The 21,632-nt window shown below is 37.9% G+C and overlaps 3 protein-coding genes across 3 annotated transcripts; 2 read left to right on the forward strand and 1 right to left on the reverse strand.

Annotated features, from left to right (window-relative positions):
* Window positions 1-6,395: 6,395 nt before the first annotated feature.
* Window positions 6,396-9,798, forward strand: LOC126792745 (F-box/kelch-repeat protein At1g67480). Its single transcript, XM_050519212.1, has 4 exons — window positions 6,396-6,588; window positions 7,329-7,385; window positions 7,495-8,326; window positions 8,929-9,798. Exons 3-4 carry the CDS (start codon window positions 7,800-7,802, stop codon window positions 9,554-9,556), a joined length of 1,155 nt encoding a protein of 384 aa, XP_050375169.1. The 5' UTR covers window positions 6,396-6,588; window positions 7,329-7,385; window positions 7,495-7,799; the 3' UTR covers window positions 9,557-9,798.
* A 253-nt stretch (window positions 9,799-10,051) lies between these two features.
* LOC126792744 (nuclear pore complex protein NUP54) lies at window positions 10,052-13,538 on the forward strand. Its single transcript, XM_050519211.1, has 9 exons — window positions 10,052-10,642; window positions 10,750-10,803; window positions 10,970-11,029; window positions 11,136-11,246; window positions 12,084-12,149; window positions 12,233-12,319; window positions 12,627-12,728; window positions 12,810-12,956; window positions 13,255-13,538. Exons 1-9 carry the CDS (start codon window positions 10,169-10,171, stop codon window positions 13,369-13,371), a joined length of 1,218 nt encoding a protein of 405 aa, XP_050375168.1. The 5' UTR covers window positions 10,052-10,168; the 3' UTR covers window positions 13,372-13,538.
* Window positions 13,539-13,689: 151 nt separating this feature from the next.
* LOC126792730 (mannosyl-oligosaccharide glucosidase GCS1-like) lies at window positions 13,690-21,262 on the reverse strand. Its single transcript, XM_050519197.1, has 22 exons — window positions 20,941-21,262; window positions 20,774-20,847; window positions 20,307-20,558; window positions 19,790-19,964; window positions 19,317-19,403; window positions 19,151-19,219; window positions 18,919-19,015; window positions 18,467-18,549; window positions 17,793-17,900; window positions 17,243-17,364; window positions 16,857-16,964; window positions 16,696-16,769; window positions 16,342-16,467; window positions 16,037-16,104; window positions 15,706-15,855; window positions 15,578-15,628; window positions 15,339-15,395; window positions 14,923-15,072; window positions 14,746-14,837; window positions 14,515-14,624; window positions 14,311-14,374; window positions 13,690-14,218 (listed from the first exon to the last, which is right to left on the reverse strand). Exons 1-22 carry the CDS (start codon window positions 21,241-21,243, stop codon window positions 14,080-14,082), a joined length of 2,559 nt encoding a protein of 852 aa, XP_050375154.1. The 5' UTR covers window positions 21,244-21,262; the 3' UTR covers window positions 13,690-14,079.
* Between the last annotated feature and the right edge of the window lie 370 nt (window positions 21,263-21,632).

Below are 21,632 nucleotides of genomic sequence, written 5' to 3' on the forward strand. Positions count from 1 at the left end.
TTTGAGACCTGGATGAGTGTAGAAGATTATACAGGTGGCCGCGGACTACGAAATTGAATAGAAAGGGAGAGACGGTGACGTGGCTTTGGGCTCAGTCGATGGGTCAGTCGGAGATTGTTGCTCGGCCCAAGTATGGCTTTGCCCAACGACTTCGGGTCCGGATAAACCCGTAGAGTAGACGTCATTTGTCACATGGCTTTCCAATTTTGAATTCATCAAATTTCGCCATATGTTCTTCGGTTCTTCCTGAAACAAATTTTGTTGCTGATTATTTAGCGGCAAATGCTTATAATCACCATCCTCTGATGGTCTGATTTTACCGTCCTCCACGTTCTATTTGGATCAACGAAAAGGAAGTGTACTTAAAGGTCTCTTAGGAAAAAAAATAGTAAGTAGTTTTTCTAGCTTATTAATCTAAAAGTTAACTATGGAGCTGTTGGAAGTAATAAAAATAAGTTCTGCATGAATCAAACGGGTAACATGAAATTGATGTTATACTACGGATCATAAGTTTTGTCTTTTGCAATCAAAACGTCAACTTTTTTGTTTTTTTAACAGGCAGAACCAAGATAACACACCTGAAAACCGACAATAAGAATTATCTATTTTGACTCAAATAAACTAATTATCCCTAAGTAAAACTAGCCAATAATTAAATATCTTTAGGTAAAACTAGCCAATAAAAGTCATGATTCACCACTTTTTCATGGTCATGAAGTACAAAACTAACATGATACATATAATGTAGAGGACGAATAAATTTTAACAATTACACCATTATATCACTGTGACGCGATGCAAACTATGCTTGTTCAGTAGAGGGAGTTCGCTCATGCTCTGCTAAATTACCTTATGTGGAGACACCTACTGGGTCTTAGTCCCCCACTTCCATTGGTGCCACCATTGGAGCCTCTGGTCCGGCCACAAGAGGTTGAGGAGGAATGGATGACCCAGATTTAGTCTTCTTCTTCTTAGAAGCCAACAACCTGCCATAAACTTTTGTTGTGCTAGTACCACCCTTGAAGATCCGGTCACGGGCAGCCGCCTTATCAAACTGAAAAAAAAAACACGCCTCGGCATCATGGACGCTCAAGCCTCACCTGAGACGCCATATGGAGGAGATAGAACCCTTGAAGCCCGGATACCGAGCCTTAGAGCCGAGCAGTCGACCAACGAGGTAGGCGTGTCGTGACGCTACTGCCGTGCGACCTGCATGGCTAAGAACCGTCGCGCCAAAACAGCAGAGCCCATCAAAGGGGAGATTGGTTTTGATCGGCCATAGCCAATAGATGAGGAAGATTTTGTCGAATTTTTCAGAAACCCTAGTGGCTAGGGTTGAGAGAAAACGATAAGGAGGGCTTTGATCTCATTGTACATGAGTTCCGTCTTGAATGGACTCATAGAAAATGTAAACATGTTCAAAATATCATATACTCAAGAAGTAAAAGTAAGCTCTCTTAATTACATAAATAATGTTCTGAATATCTGATTTTCTAGCCATCAACGAGCAATATTAAACTATTGATCCTCTATTTGAATTGTTAGGATCTTCTAGCAATAATTCTCTCTTCCAACTTGTAATAGACTGAACAACATGTTTTCCGTATTCCAGTTACTAATGCACACGATGCTCAAAACTTGCGTATTCCGACTTGTAATAAACTTCCATAGTCGTTGTAGCTATAATGAACACCTCAAAAATACATATAAATCCTAGCGTTTTCCGCGTAGAGGTTGAGAGAGATTCTAACAAAATTAGATTAATAGTACGGATTCGGTGTCTGCATTAACAAATGACAAATGAATATGGAATTTACGACAAGCTAACATAAACTTAGTGAATTTGCGTGTTATAAGTTCTGCGTATGATTGATGCATACCGTAAAGTATCAATGAGTGTTGCTATGAATAGAAGTGTCATATACCAAAACAAAGTAGGATATCATGAGCATTGAACTTGCAAGGGTCGTCTAGCTATTCGTACCCCATGTTTTCCAGTGACTTAGCACATGATCGATTTAATTTAGTTTATTTCATGAAAACTGAAACGAGTTGATACGGTTGCTATTAATGGTTATGAGTTAATAATCTTATAGCAAGAGTGATCAACATTCAACAATGATCCTTTTTGAATTATTATGAGATTGATAGAATAAAAGAAAATTGGGTAAGGCTTCGATAACGACCAACTGGGATTATCAAATTTAACAGTAAATACACACACGAGTCATATAATTATTTATTAGTACCAAAATGTAGATAAACACGAGTTGCTAATCAAACAAAATGATTATACTTTGAAGTAGTAGAATGCTATCAACTTGTAATCAAACAAAGGTAACGGTTAGCAAGTGGATATGTATTTAATTTGTATGGAAGAATAAGAAGATAAACCTATGATTTGTTGACTAACAATATAATTATCAGAACCACATCAGTCACCAATGTACAAGCACAATGTACATAGGTTAATCTACATACTTTATCATGAATATGGTAACCTAATCTTATTTTAGACGGTATCAAAGAATTGAGCAAATTCTTTATCCTATCTAGCGCAATGCAGCACAAACTTACGTTTCATGATAAACATGAACATCGGCGGTCATCAAACTTCAAACTCATCACCAAGCCATTGTATGACTAATTCAGATCAATCTGCCACTCCTACCAGGTAACACATAGCTTGTTAGCACGCCCAGTATAGAATAATAAGTCCTATGTACATCTCTTAATGCTATGAAGGGCCAGATATACAAAGTTTGGCCTTAACCTTTGGAACGCCATTGATACGTACTTTACTCTGTCAACGATCTACGACAAGCTCTGAGCAATTTCGTGGTATATATAGAGAAAAATGAAACCTCAAAATGCCAAAAGTCTTGTTGATGGAGAAATTTGATTTTCATTTTTCAAAATAAAATGTTGGAAACAAAAAAAAGATATATCATACTTTCAATGAAATGCTCCACGAACTTAAGGATAACAATGGGCAGAGTAGGGTCAGGGGATCGAAATATCATACACATATCCAATTTCAATTACGTCCTCATACCCACCTCAATCCCCGTTAGAAAGTAATGGGTATTCCTTGTCCCCATACCCACTGGGGATCTGTTTTCCATACCCGTCTCAATACCCGTTAATGATATTTTGTTATATTATATAAAAAATTCATATGAAATATAGAAAAAAACATAAAAATCCAAAATGAAAATTAAATATCATGATTAAATTAGTTTTTTTTTACATTAATCCAACTTAAATCAATACAAGTCTAGTTCAAAATAAAATAATAACTATAAAAAAGTTTTTATTTACATAAATATTAATTAATTAATATTAAAAAATATAATATATATTTTATTCTTATTTGGTGGGGATAGGGATGAGGATCAAAATATCATCCTCGCCCGTTACCCGATTTCATATTTTGAATATAGGGGATGCATATACTCGTTCTCTTTTTTTACTCATTACACAACCTCATGAGGGTCGAATACCCGTGAATATCCTACCCGATGGGCAATATTTTCATCCCTACACGAACTACTATATAATTATGCACACATCACCCGCTATCACAACAAACTTATTCCTTTGTCCATCCAACTTTGATATCGTTGCGACTTGCGACTTGCGACCGACCAACGACAGATCCCCACCATGATAACCACACACGTACATATTCAACTTCTTCCAACTCAAGGGAGGATATAAGCTTGACATTAGTTGAAAATGTAACTAAATTGAATCACAAAAAGCTTAGCTTCAGGGAAGGGGTTCATCCCTCATTAGGTTAAAAAGGTCCCCAAATTAAAAGAATATCAGGTATAGATTTCCATTAGTGATAAGCCGACAAGGTGTCCGCCACCCCTTTTCCAACGACCAGCTGTGACATTAAACACCAGCCGTTGCCTAACTTGGCTATTTGCATATTGTAACATGGGCGGCACCAAATGAATGCTAATTGCTATGAAAGTAATATGATTAATTAGATAGACTTTTTGGTAATAGCTAGGACCCCATGCTTTATTTCTTTCTTTTCTACCTCGATCGTAAGGAATAGCTAGTGTTTTGACTTTTTGTGTGTGTTATGTATCTTATCATTCTTATGCTATCAACTCCAAAGCTATATTGTGACATTTGAGGATCAAAATGGAGAGGATAACTTTAGTTTTAGCATATTTTGTTTCTAAACTTTATAAGTTCCCTCTCTTTAGGGGATCAACAAGAACATTAAGGACATTCTAAAATCATAACGTGGATATGTTATGAACTTTTGAAATCACAATATTGATGGTTTAGTATTCCTGCATCTTTTATTTCTTAGACTTGCCATTTTAATTTTGTGATAGTATTTGAAAAAACACTTCACATTTAATTCTTAAAATTTTCAATCGTCAAATTTATATTGTCATCGTTTAAAGTTGAAATATCTAAGGTATATATGTCTCCCAACTATGTGAGAATCTTGATGGTGCTTTCTTTTATTATAAGGGTGTTGTTTTGGCTTTGCTATGTATTCTGCTGAATTAGCTGAACTATGGACAAAGTTAGATTCACCAAACCCTTGATTCATTGGCCCTAACCAACACCATTTGAAAAGCATGATTCTATGAATCAATTATAATCTAAACAATGATTTTCATCAAAACATAAGGGTATGCAAAGCATAAATTACAAAAGAAATCATTCCCAAAATTATGCAAGAGCCACATAAAAGAAAATAATAGAAAAAAAAATGAGGAAGTGTTATGGGACGCTAGAGCCAAAATGGCTGCCCAGCACATAATGGAAAGGCCAAGCTAACGGACCCCAAACCCATCCGTCCGTCGCCTTCAACTTCCCTTCAACTGCGGGCCCCTACCTCCATCCGACGACCCATGCGCCGTCGTCTTCAACCTCCAATCTCCACCAACCCCATTCCCACAGGCCACAACAGCAACTGACAGCAACCTCCTCTCCCGCCACAACAGAATTGCTGCAGATTCGGACCCAAATTACAAAAATGACACCAGGGATAAATGCAGCAACAGGCTCCATTAGGGATCAGACAAGTACGGTTCGGTTCAGAATTTGGCCGATACTGATATCGATACCGAATTTATTCGGTTTTAGTTTGGAATTATAAATTTAAAACTTAATACTGAACCGAACTCGTACATATTGATTCAAGATGAGTTCGGTTCGGTAAAATTGTACATTTTTGCATGTATTTCTATTTATTTATAATTATTAGCTAATGTAAATTAATATTTTAAGTCTTTAAAAGTACAATGTATACCTAAAAAACTAAAAAAAATATTAAAAATGCATAGATTTAATATATTTGATACATTCGGTACGAATTATACATATATCGAACCGTACCGTTTATAAAATTTCGGTATTAGATTCAGTACAGGACAATTTTTTTTACCAATTCATCCCGACCCGTCGGTATTCGATACAAGATAGTTGGTTTCGATACCATTTTTTCGGTACCAACTCACACCCTTAGACTCCACGATAAGAGGTGAGTCAAAATTCATTAGCTACGAGATTCAGACATCCCCGAATGCTGGGATTCTCTGGTTTGAACCAAACAGGTGGCAGAGGATTTGCAAATGGTTCGTGAGATTGTGGCTTGAGATTTGGTCATGGATTATGTTCCGAAATTGACTGTAAGAAACAGCTCCACCACTTTTTGTGGCGCTTGATCTTTGATACTTCCAACACTTGAGATCCTCAAGCACTATCATCACTTGTCCATTTCAAAAGCTAGCTACCAGTTCAAAACTTCAAATCAGGCATCTTCTACATTTTCTCTTGAGATTGGTGTTTTGGTTTCAACCATATTTCAATTTTAGCTACACTAAAATCATAAAATGGAATCCAGATACAAGACCTCAAGATGTACTACCATATAGTACTAATAGTAGACATTTTTTATTCAGTGGCGTTTGCTAATGACACTCGTAATTCATACAACCAGTTATGCTGCATATATTAGGGAGATCAACTATATTTTCATTCCCGAATCATAGTTCCGTAATTTTTAAAATATCCATAGTAACTTATTTTAACATAGAATCTAAAAACGCCATAAATTACTCAGAATTGAAGATCAGATCAAAATGCACTCATATAGAATTTATCCTATTAAGGTAAAAGATCGTGACTCTCTCACAACTCATCACGCGAGTAAATCTATCCAAAATTACCCTACTGACAAACAACATCAGGGTTGACGTCCATAGAGACTAGAAATACCCTTGCCCCGTATGTACACTTCAGACAGATAAATAATAAAGAAAAAAAGAGAGAGGAAAATTAGGAAAAATAAATAAAAAAAATGGTCTTATCTCCTTTGTTTCGGGAACATAACCAAAAAGCAAAGCTAAGGTCGTCTCTGGCTATTTCTTCTCTTCCCTCCCCGTTTGGTTTGGCGCAAATCTCACTCTGACGTGTTCTTCCTCTCTCAATTTTATCCAGTTCTCCCTTGTCTTTCGCCCGTTCTTCATCACCCTTTATATAAATCCCCCACCTTATCCCTTCACTCAGATCATCTTCATACACACCGCTCTGTTTGATCTCCTTCTCCAGGTTTCTATCCATCTCTCTATTCTTCTCAGATCAGTGTTTCTCATTCACATATACGCATTGCTTTATTGCACAAGTCCTGCTAGGCTTACTGATACTGAGTTAGCTAACTTGTGTGAAATGAAATGAGTTACTGTATGTCTTGTTTGTTGGCGTGGGATGTGATTTGGTGGTAAATATGTGTGAAGTTCGGGAACTTTTCACAGCTGAAGAAAACTGATAGCTTTGATTTTCTGATTCTTGGTTGAGATTGTGTGTGGTGTTTCTGTTGTTATGTGTTTGATCCGTAATATAATGTGTTTGTTATGGCCTATGGGATCTGATTCACTACTATTTCTGCTGTATCTGGATAAGGATTTTTAAATAATGATTGAATCAGTTGAGCTATATGAAGAGGATAGGTTTCGGATTGCTCTGCGGATTGGATCTTTGGCTGCCTGACTTTAATAATAACTAGAAACCGGTGGTTGATCTGTTTATGACCTGTATCGACTTTTCTATGTTTGCTTATTGTTTTTTCTGTGAATTGGTCATTTCGGGACTCATCCCTTAAGAAGAGTAGGCAGGAAGGTGTATGCTAAGTGAAGTGTTTGCTTTATAATGGTGTTCGGGAGTAACGTAGGATGATAGTTTAATGAAATGAGAGTGCCTTTTGTGTGTTTTATTGATACTTGGTGATTGCGTTTCTTTTTATTTTCTGTAACTGTGCTATGGTAGTCTCTTGAACTGAATTTTGTTGTCAGGTGATTATCATGGAAGTCACAGGGGGCTAAAACCTGCCAAGTTTATGGCATTGACTGGTATGTTTATGACCTTATCTGGATCTACAACTGTTGATAAGATGTTCGTTGCTGTTTTTATTACTTCTCTTGTGAGAAAGTTGCACTAATTTTGCACTATGATACGCAGACATTCGTGCTGTGTGTGGAGGAACAAACAACTCAGAAATCAACTACTCTTGGAGCACAAGTTTTGTTATGGAATTACAACCCGACTGGACAAAATATCGAAAATTGCCAGCATATACTGCTCATGTGATGCGTTCTGCAACACTTTTTTTGCCTTGGTCTTGTAAAATTATAGGTGACGGATATAACGAACTCCTTTGATTGTCTGCTATTTCTGAGTACACAAATTTTTGGGTAAAACCTAACTTCTGATAGATGAGAGTGATGCATCTCTTTGGATGTACTCATTGATTCTCAATCTAGAAGATGCCGGATTCTTTGAGTGGAAAGAGATTTAAAGAACCAAATATGTGTTTAACCACTTTGGTCAAGAAAGACACACCAATTCGCTCAAAAAGCTTTCCTAATTCGAGTTCTGAAGCCACGGATGATTTCGACAGTCCCATTCTACCTGGACTGCCAGATGACATATCGAAATATTGCCTTGCGCTTGTTCCTCGTCCAGACTTCCGTTCCATGAGTGTTGTGTCTAAGAAATGGAGGCATTTTATGCAGAGCAAGGAATTTACAACTGTGCGACAGTTAGCTGGTTTGCTTCAGGAGTGGCTTTATGTATTAACCACAGATTCCGAAGGAAATGAAACCCATTGGGAGGTTTTGGATTGCCTTGGACATCAGCACCGTATTCTTCCTCCAGTGCCTGGTCCAACAAGATCTGGGTTTGGGGTGGCAGTTCTCAGTGGAAAGCTCGTCATTGTGGGTGGTGTTTCTGTCATTGATGGGACTGGTGCTGCATCACCAGAAGTTTACAACTATGACTCTTGTATCAACAGGTTTGTTTTCTATTCATTCTTTTGCAACACTTGGAAATACATTTGGTTGAGAAATTGTAGTTCAGTATTACTTTGATAGATTGAGTTAGCAACTTCAGCAAGTTTGGAAGTTTGGGCTAGTTATTATGAATTTTCTGATCTCTAGGAATTTTGTATTTTCATGCTCTTAAGTTGTTCTTCTGGAACAGGCCATGTATAATCACTAAACTATATCCTTTTAGCGGTCTTTGGATCATCTCAATTTGCAACTTTTTAGTTTCCAAAATCCTCTTCCTTTTAACGGTCTGGATGTGATTTCTTGGCATGCAAGTAGTTGTTTTGTTACTTTTCCAAAATTGATCTTTATATGGAAGACATGAGTGCTTTTTCTTGATCTGTAATGAAAGCTGGAAACACTTGATTTATTTGATTGGTCCTCTTGAACTGCTGCTGCCCATATATTAGGGTACCCAGATATTAGCCTGTCCAATGATATGGTGCATGACTATCAGTTGAATGTTGCATGTTAACAGGGTTCTCCAAAAAAGCTTGAATTTATACTCTTATATAATTGGTCTGTTTGTTTAGTTACGCTTGTGTGACATTATGGTTTGCAATTGTAGGTGGAGCAAATTAGCAGAGATGAATGTGGCTCGATATGACTTTGCTTGTGCAGAATTATGTGGCCTGGTTTATGCAGTTGGAGGCTACAGTACAGATGGCAATATCCTATCTAGTGCTGAGGTGTATAATTCTGAAACTGATACTTGGACCTTGATAGAGAGTATTCACCGCCCAAGATATGGTTGTTTTGCGTGTGGATTTGAGGGTAAGCTGTATGTCATGGGTGGAAGGTCAAGCTTCACCATTGGCAATTCAAAGTCTGTTGATGTCTACGATCCCAAGTCGCACACTTGGTGTCAGATGAAGAATGGTTGTGTTATGGTCACTACACATGCTGTGCTGGAAAAGAAGCTCTTCTGCATGGAGTGGAAGAACCAGCGAAAACTTTCAATTTTCAACCCTGAGGACAATTCCTGGAAGATGGTGCAAATTCCACTGACGGGAAGCACTAGTATTGAATTTCGATTTGGGATACTGGGTGAGAAACTTCTGCTGTTCTCACTACAGCAGGAGCTTGGTTACCGTACTTTGATGTATGATCCAAATGCAGCACCAGGATCAGAGTGGCAGACTTCTTCAGTAAAGCTGACTGGTCCTTGCTTGTGCTCTGTTAGAATCAACGTGTGAAAGTTGTGCCTGAAAGTCCCTATACAAGACTGATACATTCGGCGAACATCTGAAATTCAGTGACTTGTTGTTTGTTTTGCATAGAATTATAAACCAACTGTCTGATGTGGTTGTTGTGTTGCATAGACTTGGTTTGTGATAATGTCTGTTCTAAACTTTTTGCATTGCCTGAACTTCATCGTTGTTTGATCATGTACGTTTGATATCGGGCTCCTCTCTTAATCGATTGGCATTGCTCCGAATCAGTGATCTGTAAATAATCAGCACATCTTTATGTTTTTCTTGCTTATAAGTTATGTAACTCTTCTCAGTTAATTGAACTGCCAGTGCATGATCGTAAACTAAAACATCCAATTTACCGAAGGTAGAATTTAAAATCAAAATACGAAATACGGTAAGAGTTTTGACATGCAACCAAGGTTAAAAGGTGAAAAAGAACCGAAGGGGGCGAATTGAGCTCGGCGTCATAAAGCCGCGAAGACTTGGCCTCAAAACCAAAAGGCCGAACACTCTGAGCTGCACAACTCTACACTCTCGTCTATAACACACTCCTCCAATGCCGCTCTCTGCTTGAGAATTAGGGTTAGGGTTTCACCACCACCGTCACTCACAATGTTCGGAGCTCAATCGTCGCCGACTCCGTTCGGAGCCCAGACCTCCTCCTCCTCTCTCTTCGGAGCCTTTGGCACGCCGTCTTCAACCTTCGGCACTCCTGCTTCAACCTCCGCCTTCGGGACTCCCTCATCCACTCCTGCCTTCGGCACTCCGTCGGCGACGCCGTCCTTCTTCACTCCTAGTTCCACCCCGGCCTTCGGAACTCCCACCACGTCGGCGTTCTCCACCGGCGGCTTCGGCTCCTCCTTGTTCTCCAGCGCATTCTCTACTCAGCCTCAGCAGCAAACGTCGCCGTTTCAGCAGCAAGCTCCCGCCGCCGGTGGATTTGGGACGCCGAATCCGTTCGGTACGCCGCAGCAGCAGCAGCAGCAGCAAACGCCGTCGTTTCAGAGTCCCTTTCCTAGTCAATTGACTACTCAGATGGCTCCGGTGGCTCCTCTCCCGTACTCTCTCGCCGATCGTGACATTCAGGTGAGGCTTTCTCCTCTCTTTGGTTGTAAATTTTGAGAATCGCAAACCCTAGCTTTATCAATTAGGTTTAATTTGAGCTTATTTGATTTTTTGTTTTTCTGTATTAGGCAATTGTTGACGCTTATAAGGATGAGCCTGGAAACCCTAAGTATGCTTTTAAGGTTCGTTTTTCTACTTTCTGTTCTTCATTTTTGTTTAATCAAACAATGTATTAGTTTTGGCCCCCCTACATTTCTGTTTGTTTATTTCACATTATGCTTGTTATTTGTCATGTTGCTTGTGGGAATATGTATGTGAGAAATGAATTGAATGTCTTGATTTTTGCAGCATTTGCTGTTTAGTGTGACTGATCCGCAGTTTAGGGTGAAGCCTGCTGGTGTCTCGGATGTGAGTTTATTATGTTCTTTTGTTTTATTTTGTATTCGCTAGTGTTGTTATTTGGTTTGGTTTTGTTTTGCTCCGGCTAAGTTTGGGGAATAGTTTTATTTGCCAGATAATGTGGGCAGAGGCTATGGGGAAGCTTGAAGGTCTATCAAGTACTGATAGAGAACGGCTGTGGCCTGAGCTTGTTCAGGGTTTTAAGGATCTTTCGCAACGCCTGAAGGTAATTGTTGGTAGTTTGAAGCATAGAGATAAGTCTAATACTTGCGTGTGTGGTTTTTATTGACGATGCTCAACCTATGGTCAATTAATTCTTAAGAGTACACTTGGGTTTTCACTTTTCACAAGGTTTGTGCCACTGAAATTTGGGATGACTATCCTTTCAAAAAGAAATTTAGGATGACTATCGTAAAATTGTTAACCACCACATTGCTTGCATAAAATGATTGCAGTTGAATCACCATATCTTTTGTTGAAGCACTGCTGATGTAAATATTGAGCTAAAATGGTTTGAGTAGAACCTTATAAGTCAATAGATATGTGAGCCTTATTGAAGAAGATGAGGAAAACGGAAAATCAGTTGTTCTGGTTTTGCATTGTGAGACTTACAGAAACACATATATAAGCTTATTTCTTATTTCAGTCTCTTTAGAGTTAAAGGATAGTTCCCTTTTGCTTCATCAAACTTGGAGAGGTTCAGTTGTCTAGTTTCATAGAGTTTCTGGGTTGCTGATGTTTTTGTTACTTGTTCTTGTTGTTTGTTTTGCTGTAGCTTTCTATTACTAGATGATTAGTTATACACTGTTCTACAAATTCATTGTTTCTCTAAATGAATTGGGTTCCTGTTGAAATATGTAAGGTGAACTTAGTTATTAATTATTAAATTGACCAATCAAGTATCTCTTAGATAATGTGGGTCTCCTTAATGGTTTTGCCTATGTGGTTTTCATTATAACTGATAGGGATATTATTATTGGATATACTGGCAAGGCATATGTTCTGTCTGATTCTCCTTGTCACCGTTTACTGAAGTTTGTGCTGTAAAATTGATTCGATGTAGCTCCAAGATGAAGTCATACTTTCAGATGCTGATAGATTGCAAATGACCCAAAGCAATGTCAAGATGGTAGCTTTACATAACTTCAAATTTCGTCTACTGTTATGCATATAACTTTGAAGATGGCTTTATCATGTTTATATCATTTGCAGCTACAAAGACATTTCCAAGCTGACACTATTCCTCGGATTGAAAGAATGAGACAGAAAGAGCAAGTTCTTGAAAGGCGCCTATTGAGGGTGAGTAACACTTTATGTTTATTGTATTTCGCTAGAGATTTGGGAACCACAAAAATTAGTAAGATGAATATTGTAAATCATAAGTAGCCAAAGGAACCAAGACATCATATACTAGTGATAAACAGTTGTGATATGAGTTTCATTTTTATGGTGCTATATGATGCCTCTGGTTTCCATCAGGCGTATGGATCAGATGTGTGATATTGTCTCTTTGAGTTTTTTTTTTTTTAGATTATTTGTTTGTGGATTGTTTATCAAGTGATTATTTCGGAATGTCTTGATTTTTGTTTTCTTCATATCCCAAAAGGTCATGAGAATACTGGAGGCACTAGAGGGGAAGGGTTTCCGATTGCCTTTAATGAAAGGGGAAGCTGAGTTGGCTGAGAAGTTAGCTGCAATTACTAGACAGGTAGTTTTCTGATCCTTCAACCTATCATTATCCATTCTGCTCTGATTGGGGGAAGGCACTAACAAGTATACGGAACTTCAGTTGAAAGGATCTGGAGCTGAGCTTTCTAGTAGGGTACAAAACCTGCGAAATATATCCCGCGTCCAGGCAAATTCTATTGGTGCTGGTGGTTTTGTTTCTCCAGGATCCACCAAAATACATGAACAGAGTCTTGCTGATATGCAAGAGGTGAGAATTATCTTTATAGGAAACATCAATTTAACTTCATTCTTTGAGTTGAAATGCCTTCCAAGTTATCCTGTTCAATCTTTGATTTGAAATATATATATATATATATATATAAAGTATAATATTGTTGAATTTGTTTATTGTTTCTTTATGCCGCTTTCTTATTATCCCACTCTACTCCCTGGGATTAAATACCACGCGAATCCGCTATTTCAGTAATAGTTATTGCGCTTGTCCTTCAAGCTAGTTGGCTGTTTATGATGCGTAGATTGGTTATATGAATGGTCATTTTGGGCAGGTCTTACAACAGCAAACGGAGGCTATTTCTAGACTTGGCAATGTTTTGAAGCGTGATATTAGGGATTTGGAGATAATAATGGCCGAGGAGCCAGACACTACAGATAACATGTGCTAGAAAGGTAAAACGACAAGAATGAGTTGAGTTAGGATTTTAATTGTATTACTTCATGAGTTTGATTTTGTACCAGTCCCTGGTTATAGCCCCTCTATTTTAATTCAGACTTTCAAATGAAATTAGTATGAATATTCACTTTTGGAATGTGCAGCCTACGACCTTTGATACTTGCCCTGCTAACTGTTAATCGTCAGTTTTCTTTTCATCAAAAGAATGCTTGTTGGCAAATGTCTTAACAAAATTACCACCTTTTACTGACGAAATTTCAGCGTTGTTTTTTAGCTACCTCTGCCAGATAAAACTGCAGTAACTGGCATGTGTGCAAATCATCTCATGAGAGATCGTTACTAATACAGAAGAGCACCAGCTGAAGTGGCTTAACTATTTGATTTTTTTTAACTTGAGACTGATAAAATGGTTTGACCTTTATGCTCTATCGACTAAGCAACCATGTCTACTTATATCTCCTAAAGATAATCCACCCACAACGATAAAATATTGTCTTGCATTGGCCTTGATCAAGTGCTTGCATCCAATTTGCGACTACATATAATGCTCGAGTGATCCGATTACGCCACATATGCATCTTCTGAGATTTTACAAGTTTACGATCTGCTATCAACCTGTTGGGAAATATTTAGAAACCAAAATGGGGCGGTTTTTGTGTTCCTCCCAGTATTAATTTATCTGTCCTATATTGTGTTATAGCTATGGGTAAGCTTCTGCCATGATTAGCAAGACGAGAGATGTCCAACCAGTAAATACACGTGCACCTTTACCCTTGCCATTTCTCTGGTCATACTGTTCCCAGAAGTACCCAGTTTTGTGGTAATTCTGAACCACATTTCTACAGCACACAGTAAAAAAGAAATTTAGACTAGCATAATAGAAGAGTGCCATCAAATAAATACCATCAAATGAGTAGAATGTGTCAAATACCTGATCAAATTGCCTCTCAAGTCATGGTAGATGATTCTTGCCTTATCTTTATATGGCCCATCCTCTAAAACAGGAAACAATAGAACAATAATTAACTGAAGGAATGGAGTTTGTTCGGGCGTCTCTTTCTTCTTTAGTTTATGATCATGCAATTCCTTGTTATTTTTAGTTCTTTTACATTGCTAGACGAGTTAGGGTACATACCTCTGGAGTAATGATGGAGTGATGAAAGAATCATGTAATTCATGTTCATCCATATCGGACCCCTCCAATAAGGAGCATCATGCTCTGTGTTGCGTTTCATATAGATCGAGCTATTGCACAGAAGATCAAATATTTAGTGCTTAGAATTAACACGTCCTCAAAAGTCACAGGAAACTGTCTCCTTCAAGAAAACCTATACAGTGGATTTAGATGCATACAGTATACACAGACCTTGTTTTAGCAAGAGAACGCAATCCAAAATCTGTCCACAAGATACTACGGTTTGATATAAGATCCATCTGTTTCTCCAGAATCCACGAATCCTGTGCAGTTTAAAAAATGTTGATTTATAATCCAACCGGAGAAAGAGGTGTCAAATTGGTAACGAATCTTTGCAAAGAGACTTACAGCTGGAATAATCCTTCCTATGAACGGGAAAAGACTAACATAACCAATATGAGGAACCAGTCTCAACGTGGGATTTTCCAGTACTTCCCTTAAAAGCTCTCGAGTTGGATAATTGTGTCCCACAATCGTTTCTTTCCACCTTAAACGAACCTAGACTGATGAAATAAATTAATAGAAAGACAGCTACAAAACAAGCAAACAGGCTATCCACAAGGAAATAATTTCTTGTTTGGAGATTAGATGCAGGAGCTGATGCTATGTCCAATGAAAGCATTAGTCTCAACCAACCATCTTTCAATTTTGGACAATATTGTGACCACCTTCTATCCACAGATCAGGTTATTGTGAGAGTCAAAAAGCCAGGTACCATGTGCAATGATAGCCAGAGAAAGCTTGTATATGAAATGCAAGGGTACCTTTTCTGTATGATTTCCAAAATCAAAATAAGCTCCATATGCATTGTCATAGTGCATCTGTTCAAGCATCCAGAAGATAAAAGGTGTGCGCATTCCATTATAAAACACCACATAAATCAAATCGGTAAACAGTTGTGCTCAATTCCAAAGTAGAGCATAGTACAAGGGCGAGAAAGTTTCCAGTCAGAAGATCTTAATAACCACAATAGCTTTAGACATAGTAATAGTGAAAAACTAACCCGGTTCAGAATTTCAAAATCTGATAGCAACTTAACTGTAGTATCATATTCCTGCATCAATTAATTAAAAGTCAAGCGATTGGTAAATTTTGATTAGTTTTTCAGGACAAATCTTTTTTGCTTGTTACCTTTCCAAATCTATTTTCCTCCACAAAAAGCTCTGAAATGGAACGCATGCAATCAGCTGCAAGAAGCATCCAGCATCTAAGATCTACGTGACGTTCATCCTCACTTGGGTGAGAAGCCCGAGGATAATCATCAAACCCAGAAGACAGTGTCTGGAAATACCATAAATATCACCTCAGTTTACTACTGGTGTATTTAGACAGAGTAATTATCTTAATCTGATCAAAACTAGAGCGAGATATGTGCAAGATAATTACATTCTTGCAAAGATAAAAATAAAACAAATTTTGTTTAATGTTAAGCCTTTAATACGATAATATTTGTGAAACAGACCAGCGCATTCAGGTGCCGCGTTGTTGTGTTGTCTCTGCCGTGCCAGTAGTAGCTGCCTATTTCTTTCCCTGTTTTCACATAATTGTCCTCCATATAAGTCAAGAGCTTCAAATGTTTATAGATGCACAAAGATACACATGCCAGATGATGTTTGACTACATCTCCCAGAGTAATTATTTATTCCAGAGATGTCCTTGAGTGGACATGTTCACCAGTAAAAAAAAAAACAGATCATAAAACACACATAGCCGCTCCTCCAGTAAAGAATGACAATGGTAGAGAATCAAGAAAAAAAACTTCCATACCTGGTTGCGTAGTGTTGAACCACTGAAACCATGCTCCTAGGCGAACATAGGCCCGTTGTAAGAATGCAGAGATGTCCTCGCTTTCAGCAGCAGTATACTTATTATTCTTTAAACCATCAAGTAGTTCTGGAGAAACAAAGTTCAATCCCATCATTCACCACTTAGACATCAAGGATTAATTCAAAGCAGTCAGCATACAACTAAAGGAATATCAAAAGAAATAATAAGTCAACTATATAAGCTTATTGTCTTCATGAATAAACTTGAAATATTAGGGGCACGGTTGCGAATCACACAAAGTTACTAAATTGCAATGTACCGAGACATTAACAAAATGAATTTATATATCATTACCACGTAACACTAAAAATAGAGTTGGTGGATTTCCATTTGATGGAAGTTGAGCAACAAACTCCATGGGAACTTTACTGCAGGTACATTAGAAAACAGATTTCAAATTACTTGCACTCACAAAATCTAAGACTGGACCTCATCTAGATATCTGAATAGCATACCTAAGAGCTTCAGCGCCTAAGATTTGCTCACGTGGAATCCATCCATCAATATTCATTAGATCTAACCAGTGTCCTACGATGTCCAAGGAAATGCGTGTATCCCAACGCCTGCTCAACATGGAAAGTATATGAAAGACTTGGCATTTGCCAAAAGTAAACAGATAGTACAGTATATATCTTGGCAGATACTTTGAGTCATCTGATCTGGTCTTATCGTCACACAAAAAACAAATGAGACAAATAGTACATAAGTAAATTGGTGGATCCTCTGGGGCATCCAACACGATTTTGTTTTTAAAAAAAAGTATGTTAAGAGCAAATGTTTAATATTGTACAAGAAATTGCAATTTAATAGCATGTATGTAGAAAAACTTTAAACAACTAACCGGATCAAGAGCTGATGAAAGCCTTCATCCCACAAAAATCCCCTTGGAAAGAAGGGTCGACTTGGAACTGCTGTATAAAGCTCCGCAGGCCAATATAAAATAGAGTTTTCTTGACTTGCCAGCTGAAACAGGAAATCCCAAACTTTATAGTTTATCAATGTGAACAGTGATGAAGGTTGATATTAAGTACAGAGAAGTGTATTTATAGCTTCAAAAGTGAAGCCAAAACACTTTCACATGGTGAAGTCAATTTAGGATTTTACAGTATTAAGAGCCAGCCAGAAAACTTGGAATGATTTAACTTTCCAATATCTAAATGATGTCAAGAACAACCTTGTTTATGGATCTTGTATAAATTCAGAAGGAATATACATAAATCATGTAACTGGTTGTATGATAAGTTATGAAACTTATTTTCCACAAATAAGAAACAAGAGCATAAAGTAACAAGAATGAAATTTCTATATAAGACTTTTTTCCTAGCAAAAACAAAGGAACAGTACAAGGTAATGAAGGGAGACCAGAAGTCCAGTACTGATCAATAACTTACATTCAAATCCCTTGGGAGAGCAATTTTTGACTGCCCAAAGAAATAGCCGATGCCACCCAACAAATTTCCAATAGCAGCCTTACCAGCAATAATAGATTCAGAATCAACCTGCAAGCTTAAAAACATGAGTTCAGAATAACATTTAAGCACATCAAGTGAAACTTCAAGAGAAATGAATATTGCATAACTTATGTAAATTTGTTTGCAATATAGATTATCAACCACCACTGTCAATGTCAAGTTGAACTTTACACATAGGCTTCTCAAGATTATAATCCGAAATTGAATGGAAGAGTCACAAAGCCAGAGAATGAGTAAAGGAACCAATGGAATAATGACTTCTTTTTCTTTTTTTGTACCATGTAGGAACAACACTTAGATCTGTTCCAAAAATAAAGTAAGGAAATTCAACAGAGTATTCTAAATGAACTTGCTCATCAATAAATCACATTCATGACTGAGCTTAACCTTTCACCATGCTACGCAAAATGACAACAATATCATTGAACTCCACAACTTGTTATTTCAAATAACTTGTGAGAAAATATATGCATCTTTCAGAAGAAATATGTTTGTAACTAAATAAAAGTATCACTTTCAACAGGCCATTCCAGGTACTGATTGCAATACTTTGTAATAAAATGCATTATTCTGCAAAGACGTATCTAAAGTACCTTGTCATCTAAATTAAAGGTCTTCTCAAACTTCGAATTAAATTCTCTTTGCTTCTCTTTCAATTGACTGGTTAGCGAAGTACCTTGATATCGTAGAGTACCAAAAAACAAAAAAAGTTAAGAATAGAAATAACTTTTCAGCAGATCCACTTCCATGAAATTAGGAAAGAGAAACACACGGGTTAAAAAAAAAAAAAAGCAGAACCGTAATCTTGAAAATAACCTAAGGTTCAAGGCAAAGTTAGCTTTGGTTTCAACCATTAGTTCATAACTGTGAAACACTGGTTCCTGATGCAGTACCAATGAACCCTCCATCGAATATGTCTACAAAGTTGGAACCTTTGAATAGCTACAGTGCTCCTAAGCTTAATATATTGTGTATCGGTAGAACTCCTGTGTGCTTCTGTCTACAATACTTATCAAGATTAAGAGGGAATCAGAGGAAAAGATACCTGTAAGGCTGCTGACACGCTTCTGTACTCTTGAACTTTGCAAACTGGTTCCAGATATTAATGTGATATCCACCTTGAAAGGAATCTTAGCCGAAATCTGCATAAGAATGGGAAAGCAGAGACAGTAGATATGAATTTAAAACCAGGGGGTATATACAACAATCAGCGAATAGTCAAACTAGTATGATGTTTTCCCATATACCATGTACACCTTACTGCGATGACTACTTACCTGAAAAACTAGAATATTTGAATAATCATCAGATGAGTCAGGTAGCTGCAGTCGATTAAACTTCCTTATCTGAATAGCACATCCCAATAAGTCACGGAAAAAATCAGAACATTCAATAGCTGAAATTTGGTTATTGGCATAAAGAAAAGCATATAATAGATCTTACTTGTAGTCCAAGATTTTCCTGGACAAGATCAGATAAGTTGTGAATATGAGGGGTCTTAAAACCAGAATAATGAACTTCCAAATCATCCTTTCGACAAAACACAGAACTGTAAGCCACAGATCAGGATGAAGGCCTTCGCCAATATAGAACAACTGAAAAATGAGCAATAAGAATGGAACTGGCACTGAATCGGCCATAAAGATATGGGGTCAATTTTTGTCATTTACATATGGAATTGTGACGCACACCCAGGTTATTCATTACTGTCAGCTACTTACTAAGGTGAATGCCACAGAGATAATGGTAACCTACCCCAGCATTTTTTTTTTCATTCTTAGGTGATAAAAGAGGACCAAACAAACTTGGTGGTTCATGGTAAATAATTCCTGGTGTCCTCCCTGGCATGATTTGTTCACTATAAACAACTATTTATTTATTTATCTAGAACATAACTAATATTTTAGTAACCTTACTTCTGACTTCAGATGCAGCTGCCAATTTCCAATGTCCATATGAGAACCAGATGCAAGGAGGGAATTCTCATACGTTCCTAATGTGTCTTCACCTACAGTTAGAGCATTTCCATCTTCATCAGCCAAATAGAAAAAGAGATGTGCACTTCTTGAAAGTTCATCATTCGCATTAGATCTGTGAGCGAAGGGGGATGATAAAAAAAAGAAGTCAATATACGATTGATTGGCTAAATAAGACAGCCTGGGATTACCAAGTTTTATGCTGAAACACAAGCATAAAAGTTTGCATAACTAATTTTCATCTAATATAGAAACAAAAAGTTTTCATTGTCCCCCGACAATGAAAATTTAAGAGAAGATCTAAAGGTTTTCCTATTCCTTTAACAAATGAGTACAGAACACACATCTTCCATTTCAATACAATATCCCTTTATCCATACCCCCTGCATTTGTTATAGCAAGAGTAATAGAATTTAGTCATTTCCTATGTCTCAAAGTATTGAGTCAGGCTATTTACTTGTGGGTTTGTACATCAAGTCGAACTGCCCAGTCTCCCCCATAACCACTGTCTTCCCCCTTCGACTTCAAGAAACTAGTAGCCAACTTCATTTCCTGGTCAACAATGACTTGATGTCCGAAACTGCGCCCGTCATGTTCTGTCCAACCATATTGGCTAAGGCCATCAGAGTCTTGGCAAAAATGCCGCAGGGAATATCTCCCGTCCTGTACACCTAGCCACATTAATCCTCCAATTAAAGACCGAGGAGTCCTGCCAGGTAAAACACACATAGTTGACCAGCACATCATTTGCAAAGCATAAAAACACTAAAATTAAGCAGATGAACATATAACGAATCTGCGAAACACCAGAACCACACGAAAGTGAGATAATATTGCATCAACTTAGTGATTTAGCTCCTAAACTATGATCAATATCCTGACAATACACAATGCATCACAATTGAAGAAAATTACAACACAAACCTAGCTCGGATTCCGAGATAAGCGTGAGGGCGATACGTCCCCCAATACAAGCTCTCCTTGTGCTCACCTTGAAACTGCAACAACCACGAGTAGAATTTCAATCCCTAAATTACACACAGTAATAGTAAAAAGTAAAAACAGAATCAGAGCGAGTCAAAATTCGAAACCTGAGGAAGGTCCATGAGCTTGGGAGCAGGGAACGGCGTGACGACCGTAGGTATCTGAGCTTGAGGGACATGATTGATGAGGTTATAGATCAAAACAAAAATGACGAAGAAGGCGACGACGCTGAGACCTAGCGCGATTTTGAGATCGACTTTGAAGATTCTGATCGAGGTGTCGTTCCGGCCGCGGAGATTGGGCGGACGAGGACGGCGGAGTGAGACGCCGTCGTCTTCGCCGCCGTCGTTGAGGTGCTTGGAGGATTTGACTCGGCTGCGACTAGTGGTTCGTTTTTCGGTTCCAGACATTTGGACTGAGAGTGAGGCAACTGAGACGGAGAGAGAAGAGTGAGAGAATTGGAGGGTGTCTGATTTCTATTCTTCCTTCTCAGAGAGGACGAGAGGCGGGGCGGGTCAGATTGTGCCCGGCCCAATATGTACTTCTTGGACTTTCAGTGCTTTTGAAAACTTCGCTCCATTTCGCGGTACCCGTAGTGCAAGCTCGATGCCACGTGTCCTCTTCACAGCATTTTCACACACAATGCTCAATTTTCATTCTAAGAACATCTCTAACAAATTATACATTTTAGAAAAAAATGAATTTTTTTAAAAAAAATGCCAATTTTTTACTCCGTCAAGTTCTTCATCTCATTTTTTAAAATAGAGAAATAGATGAAAAGAGAAGAATAGATAATTTA

Source organism: Argentina anserina, chromosome 4, assembly GCF_933775445.1.
Source record: "Argentina anserina chromosome 4, drPotAnse1.1, whole genome shotgun sequence".
NCBI lineage: Eukaryota > Viridiplantae > Streptophyta > Magnoliopsida > Rosales > Rosaceae > Argentina > Argentina anserina.